General features: G+C 37.8%; 1 protein-coding gene across 1 annotated transcript in view; it reads left to right on the forward strand.

Moving 5' to 3' along the window:
* The first annotated feature begins 894 nt into the window (after window positions 1–894).
* Window positions 895–8,305, forward strand: part of LOC110461518 (N-acetylgalactosamine kinase-like) — a 13,992-nt gene continuing 6,581 nt past the window's right edge. The window contains exons 1-6 of the mRNA XM_021515007.1: window positions 895–949; window positions 1,017–1,083; window positions 1,871–1,959; window positions 3,361–3,487; window positions 6,197–6,440; window positions 6,844–6,948. Of these exons, the coding sequence (XP_021370682.1) occupies window positions 1,025–1,083; window positions 1,871–1,959; window positions 3,361–3,487; window positions 6,197–6,440; window positions 6,844–6,948 (624 nt within the window). The 5' untranslated portion in view covers window positions 895–949; window positions 1,017–1,024. The remainder of the gene's footprint in view (window positions 950–1,016; window positions 1,084–1,870; window positions 1,960–3,360; window positions 3,488–6,196; window positions 6,441–6,843; window positions 6,949–8,305) is intronic.

Here is an 8,305-nt window from a genome sequence, read left to right on the forward strand (position 1 = left end):
TGGAGACACCACACTGTGGAGTTGGTTAGTTTATTCTGTACGACTATGTAAAGCATACCACGTTATTACACGCGTTACCTACATTATTATGCGTGTATGAATAAAGGTAACACAACGAGTGGTTGTTGGATATGGTATTTATTTCACTCGAGTTAGTTAATTTTCAAAAGTTACAAAAGACACGAACTTTTGAAAATTAACTAACTCGAGTAAAATAAATACCATATCAAACAACCACGAGTGGTGGGATCTGTTTTTGTTGACAAGGCTGGCGTAGTGATATGACCCATATGTATAAAGTCACTCATTAATATTAAAAAATGACTTTACTTCACAAATTTTATAATTTTCAAAGTTATTCTTTCGGCAACAAAGTCTTTAAATATTGAAGGTATGTAACATTTCATTAAATCAAATATAAATGTAAGCATATCGAACGCAGTCTGCTTCCCGCCAAGCGATGGAGACGACTATTGTTCTTTAGTGAATTATGTAAATATATGGATTGAACGACGTTATTTTTTTTATATTTTTTAAGCCGGTATGAACGCAAATCGGTTATATCTATATTAAACATCAAGCCCTAGCCGTTCAATCCCTATCTGATAAAGGAGCAGACATAATATAAATGTCTCATAAGTAATAACGACAGTATTAGTCCAATACGAGAACTGGATCCGATGCGTTGGACGCGCATTTCTAAAAGTAATAGCGGCAGTGCGGATAATGGAATTCGTCATTATAATAACTATTAATATTTTGAAGTTCTTATATACCGCTATAGCACAAACTAGATCGTAGGTCGTCTCAAAGCGGTTCACAAATAAGGGATGTATCACTTAGGGAAAGTGGCGTTTGTTACAAGCATATACATTGTAGAAACGCTATCGCCCTTCAGCTGTTATATATATACTGTAACGCTATCAGCGATTTACCCTTTGCCAAGGAGGTGCTCACATGATCAGCTGTTATATATATACTGTAACGCTATCAGCAATTTACCCGTTACCAAGGAGGTGCTCACATGATCAGCAACATGGCAGACACACCTCTGTTGATCATTCCAGAAACACAACGAAACAGGTACATTACACTATGCATTTGTCAATATCGTAAAACGCACAGTTCATAACATGCATCGGAGTGGTCACATAGCATGTATCGGAATGGTCACATAGCATGTATCGGAATGGTCACATAGCATGTATCGGAGTGGTCACATAGCATGTATCGGAGTGGTCACATAGCATGTATCGGAGTGGTCACATAGCATGTATCGGAGTGGTCACATAGCACATGTAACGTGAATCGGAGTGGTAACACGTAGAGATAGCCCTGTATATCGGATACTATATGTAATACCACATTTGTTTATCTCTTGTCACAGATGACCCGGATTTGTGTGTAGATAGATATGTGAACGTCCACTGATAAACGTGTTATCTGTCAGATCTAATCATATATACATACATTTTTCTTTACAGTGTATTCTGATAATATCGACTGTAGATTATCCCGTTCTCATGTCTCATTTGTTTCTGAAAACAGAACAAGAATGGCAAGCAAAACAAAACAATGGAGGTGATAACGACGTCACGCAACCATAGCGTAAATAATGTTAAAACGTCTTAACCCATTGTTGTTTCAAACGCTCAGTTTGACGAGTGAATAGCAGCCGATAGGTTCCAGGCAGAAAAGGATACTAATGCAGTGAGAAATGAACATACACCACACGTGTCGTACGTAACCGTGTACTGCTAAGCTCGGAATGATGAATAAATAACTACACGTGTTACACGTGACTCTACACGTGTTACACGTGACCTTTGTATGTGTAACAATTCATGATATTTCTCATTGATTTCAACAGATATGAAAACCTCTACAGGAAGTTTACCGACAGGTTTGGTCATCCCCCGACATTCTTTGGTCGAGCTCCAGGCCGGGTCAATATCATAGGTATGAACGTCCTAATGTAACGGGTGTGTGCAGGTTAAAAATTATATAGTAGATGTCTACAGGCAATAGGCATAGACGTTATTGAGTGCGAAAGGGTCAGGGTCAGATTTCTTAACAGGCCAAGGTGTGAGCAGATTCGGGTCATAGATTTGTCATGTATATATCACACGTTGACCTGTCGTTATAATAGATTCTGACAAATCATTATTACCGGTGTTGATACTTTATTATATCAGTTATTATAGTCCTGACAAGGAATTTACTACCGAGTCTCCCTAGTGCTGACATGAATTTTACTGACGAGTCTCCCTAGTACTGACCTGAAACTTACTGACGAGTCGCCCTAGTGCTGACATGAAAGTTACTGACGGGTCGCCCTAGTGCTGACATGAAAGTTACTGACGGGTCGCCCTAGTGTTGACATGAAACTTACTGACGAGTCGCCCTAGTACTGACATGACATTTACTGACGAGCCTCCCTAGTACTGACATGACATTTACTGACGAGCCTCCCTAGTACTGACATGAAAGTTAGCGTCGAGTCGCCCTAGTACTGACATGAAAGTTGCCGTCGAGTCGCCCTAGTACTGACATGAAAGTTGCCGTCGAGTCTCCCTAGTACTGACATGACATTTACAGACGAGCCTCCCTAGTACTGACATGACATTTACTGACGAGTCGCCCTAGTACTGACATGAAATTTACTGACGAGTTGTCCTAGTACTGACATGACATTTTCTGACGAGTCTCCCTAGTACTGACATGACATTTACTGACGAGTCGCCTTAGTACTGACATGAAATTTACTGACGAGTCTCCCTAGTACTGACATGACATTTACTGACGAGTCTCCCTAGTACTGACATGACATTTACTGACGAGTCTCCCTAGTACTGACATGAAACTTACTGACGAGTCGTCCTAGTACTGACATAAAAGTAACCTTCGAGTCGCCCTAGTGCTGACATGAAAGTTACCTTCGAGTCGCCCTAGTACTGACATGAAAGTTACCGTTGAGTCGCCCTAGTACTGACACGAAAGTTACCGTCTAGTCGCCCTAGTACTGACATGAAAGTTGCCGTCGAGTCGCCCTAGTACTGACATGAAACTTACTCACGAGTCGCACTAGTATTGACATAAAAGTTGCCGTCGAGTCTCCCTAGTACTGACATGACATTTACTGACGAGTCGCCCTAGTACTGATATGAAATTTACTGACGAGTCTCCCAAGTAATGACATGAAATTTACTGACGAGTCTCTCTAGGCCTGGTTCACTTATTGACAAAACTTCCTAGGCCTGGCAAACTAACTGACGAGTTTCCTATGCGAATGTAAAGCGATCTTAGCGCAGCGTTTGATCACTCTGTAAATACAGCAGCTTTTGGTTTGTGTTACGACAGGAGAACACATAGACTACAGTGGATACGGAGTGCTACCGATGGCGATCGAACAGGATGTTGTCATAGCAGTGTCCCATGATCAGGCGTCCAATACTATTGTTGTGTCCAATACAGATCCAGCTTTCAGGTAACTTAACTTTACAATTCTATTAATTTACCAGACCAAAAACATATTTTATTGGCCAAAAATGATAAAATGGATTTGGCATCATTTTTTGGAACGGTCTATAAATATTGAAATAACAAATGATTACATAGAAAGTCAATTAGTTAAACATTAAAACATTCGCTGGATCTAATAAAAATAAAACTTTACTTATTGCTATGTATCTACAATTCCAGCTCTGAAAAGTAAAACATTTCCTGTGTTAATATTGTTTTTCTTATATGCATTATTTTGAAAAAGGAGTTCATGGCAAAGTAGAATTGCAAAAAATGAATAAATAGAAAAAAATTGTCATTGTGTTCATACTTATTTAACATAACATGTGATTTTAGGGGATTTTTTTGGTTTTGACCATTTGCAGAACAAAGATTTAACGTTTGATATATAAGCTCTTTTCCGGTAACATGTACGAACAATTGAAGTCATGGTAACGTCGAAATACTATGCTTCCAAAATCCTTCGTCACGGAAGTAGCTAGAATAGAGTTACCGCGGTCCTATTTTTACAATGCTGTTTAGCTTTGCTACACATTCTCAAAAATATCTCTTTATTTGATATTTTTTTCTGCGGTTATGTAAATTCATGACAATAAAAATTATAGAAACTGAAGCTTCTTTCAAATTTTCAGTCTTTTCTTCTCTCCAATCAAACCGGAAGTATACAGTAACTACCAAACCAGACGGAAATCCGGATATGTTTGGGCTAGTGTGATTCTCTTTTTACACGGTTTAGAGGGATCAGGCAAAGTATATCATGTCGGAAAATAAAATTGGAATTTAATCACCAATATACTTAACTTTTATAATAACAGATAATCACAGTTATATTTGATAAACAATACATCTTCAAATATGAGAGTCCCTCTACTGGGCCTCACTCTTTCCGCAACATTACGCTGAGGCCATAGACGGGGCAATTAAATGCAACAGTATCAAATGCATTTGTGTTTTCTCTTGAACTGCATAATTCATTCGAATGTTTTTCTTTACTTATTATTAATTTTACATTAATTACTTTATCGCTATAAAACTAATAAATAGTTATTATTTTAAATAATGTTATTTAGAAAATAAGATCGATAAAAAACAGCATTTAGACGCTTCGCTCGTTTCAGGCAATGCCTGTTTTCAAAATGAATGATTTTGCCCATCAACAGATTCAAGTATAATATATAAAAAACAGGTACATTTTGTATGTATTAAAATTGGTAATGTTATGATTCAAAAATTATACTATACTATCGAAACAAATGTACGAGCTTCGCTCTCTCCAGGCCATGCCTGAGTCATATTACAAGTGCTTCGTGAATATAGCATATTGAACATCACAAATTAAAACCGGATACACATATCAATCACATTAACCAGAAACAGAATAATTATATAGGTCTTTAACCTTCGTTACAATATCGAGAGAAGGAGCGATACACAAGGGACTTGCATAAGTCCGTGATTACACGCACTGGAAAAAAGATCATTGTCTGCGCTGTAGCAGCCTCATTCCTTGAAGGATTTCCATCGATTTGTAACACTAATTAAGGACCATAATATCAGTCAAGTTTCAATTTTAGGGCTGTTGGGTCAAGGTCATCGTTACTTACTTTTATACTGCTAATGGTAGCCAGTAAGGGACCTATATTGTTTTAGCAATACTCTGCTTGTTATATATATTTTTATTAAAAATTATGATTAAGGGATGGGCTATTATGACTCTTACTCAACAACATGTTCTTTATTATTTACTGCCATTCTGTACTGATATACCACCTCCTTTATTCCATGTTTTGAATCCTTCAAACACAGCATCCATGAGTGCCCCCGGCACTTTGATTTTTAATATTTAAGGAATCAATAGACCATGTGCTTCTCTTTCTAAAACAGCCACAAAAATGGCGGGTCCGTGAGCGTCTTTTTCACCCATTATTATTTGTGTTATTTTTTACCTATTTCGGGGGTCAAAAACGAAAGTGCTGAAGTTACACTAAATATGTCAAAAATTACCAATCATGCATAATTTTCCACTTTGGTGCATACTATTGTCATCATATTGAAGATAATAAAGTTGTTCAGCAAAAATGAAAATCTTGCTATTTCCAGAATGACCGCCAATTTGGTCTTTTTATAATTCTTGTAAAAAGGTTCTACAAATGTACAAACAACAGGCATAATGTTTTTGGACACATTTGTCAGTTACGTGTTTGCTATTAAAATTGATCATAACTTTTTAAATATTACAAAATCCTGTTACCATAGATCAAAACGAGACTTGAACGTGATTGAAACCTCAGAAGAGTACAATCTTAAGAGTACAATCCAATGACTATAAAACCACTGGCAATATAAATACACATCATCTCGTGATGCAGTTTATGAAGTTGTCAGAAACAAAAACAGAGTTTCAGGGATCCAACTTTAAACCTACCAAAGAGCACATGTTGAACTTTACCGAAGTCGATATCTAGGAAATGTAAACACACGGTATCAAAATGAAAGCTGGATACCTTTCCATGAAAGTAACTCTAAGCCAGAAATGTAAAAGCAGCGTTGAAGTACTTTGTGCAGTGATACCCTTTATCTTAAGGTCTTAAACGTATACAAATTACTCCAATTTGTGTCTGCATATAGAAATGCTATATATTTACTATAAATGAGTCAAAAAATTCTTTTTCAGAGATTTCGAATGTGATAAAAATGACATAAATCTGAACAAAATATCTCCGGAATGGTACAACTACTTTCTCTGCGGCGTGCTCGGTGTACACCGCCATCAGGGCTCGCATAGGCAACACGTCGAGGGCATGGCCTGCATGGTTTCCGGAACAGTGCCGATCAGTGCAGGCCTATCTAGTTCCAGTGCCTTGGTATGCTGTTCTGCTCTCATCACCATGCATGCAAATAGACGCTGTATTCCAAAGGTGATTTGTAGTATGTCTTTATCATATATTCCAATAGACTGTACCAAAGGAAGACAACTATACATCGCTGTGTTCGTCACCAATAAACTGTACCAACGGTAGACAACTATACATCGCTGTGTTCGTCACCGTGGACGCTTACAGGATATATTGTGTCATTTTATTAGATGTCATCAGGCTTGTTGAAAAACATTTTGAAGTCTTTATTCCCTCGATTACACATAAACACAGTGAGTTAAATTAGGATAACTGGGTTAGGTTTTAAAGAGGATGACTTTTCTATATTTTAAACGAGTGCCTGAGATATCTCTCTGATAAGACGCCTGTTGTCCTGAACAACTGCTTTTCTATTATGTTACGAACATTGTATATCGTAAAGTCTTATGTTAATATGTATCACTAGGATAAACTGGTTGACTTGAGTGCAGACTGTGAAAACTTCATGGCAACGTCAACAGAAGGAGGAAACATGGATCAGGCGATAGCGTTCATGGCAGAGGAGGGGCTAGTAAGTAGGTCAATTATCTTCCACTATCTAGGATTTCAGGTAGACTTCACAAAAACGCTACCCGTAGATTGGCAGCACAGGGACCATCACATTTGGTTCAGTTGGTACATGTATGTTAGAACCTAAGCTGATGTGTTCAGAACAAGAATATATACCATTATTGAAGTTGTTGGTTTTACTGACATTTGATTTAAACCCCTTAAACGACCAATGCTTCTCTGTACACATCAGTTTAGGTCCAGACATACACGATGTAAAAAAATCTCAAATCCAATAAAAATAAATGCAACATGCACTGTGCAGTAACATATACCCTGTGTGATACACACGTGTCTAAACAAGCTGACATATACAAATGTAAAAGGCTGAGTTGGTTTTGAAATTAAACAGTTATTGAAAAGTTATTTGAAAGGTTTGCGAACTTTTGAAAACGTCTGTTTCCTTTGTCATAGAGCAAATTATTGGTGGCATGACTCTAAACTGCTGAAGCTGAAAACAACTCACTAAGCCACAATGTGCCGAGTCAATAAAATCAGCTATCAGAAATTATTAAGACATTCGCTAAATATCACTTTCATGCTGCAGGCAGTCAAACGGATTGGTTATATGTTACTAATTCCATCCCTTAGTAGATGCTATAATGGGGTCAGTAAGATGACTTATCTGATGCCCTCCTCATCTCGATTCTCCTTCCCTCCTAACCAAGATGGTTTCTTTGATTGTCCTCACTTTCCAATTGACCTCCCTTTCGCACTTTCGAGTTGTGTCAGTCTATGATGTGGCTGTGTGTGTTAGCATGATCTGTAACGACTGATTTATTGTATTGTTTCTCCAGTGTCCTCCTTATCTTTTAGTGTAGACTTGATGTTTCGTGGCTTCAACGTCTTCCTGGTTTTCTTTTAGGCGTGTCCCAAATTTTCGGCTAGTTTCCCAGAGGTCCCTTTTTGACGTTTTTGTGTATGCCTTTTAAATTACTTTATAAGGAAAATATAGCAGATACATGTATGTTGTTTGTCCTGGTATGGAGCCTGTTTGTTGACTGACAAAGGGTCATAATGTACAAGGTGTATGTTGACTGATAAAGGGTTCTAATGTACAAGCGTTTGTCGACTGATAAAGGGTCCTAATGTACAAGGTGGTTGTTGACTGACAAAGGGTCATATTGTACAAGATGGTTGTTGACTGACAAAGGGTCATATTGTACAAGGTGTTTATCGACTGACAAAGGGTCCTAATGTACAAGGTAATTGTTGACTGACAAAGGGTCCTAATGTACAAGGTGTTTGTTGACTGACAAAGGGTCCTAATGTACAAGGTGTTTGTTGACTGACAAAGGGTCATATTGTACAAGGTGTTT

This window comes from Mizuhopecten yessoensis, unplaced genomic scaffold, assembly GCF_002113885.1.
Source record: "Mizuhopecten yessoensis strain PY_sf001 unplaced genomic scaffold, ASM211388v2 scaffold1405, whole genome shotgun sequence".
In the NCBI taxonomy this organism is placed as follows: Eukaryota; Metazoa; Mollusca; class Bivalvia; order Pectinida; family Pectinidae; genus Mizuhopecten; species Mizuhopecten yessoensis.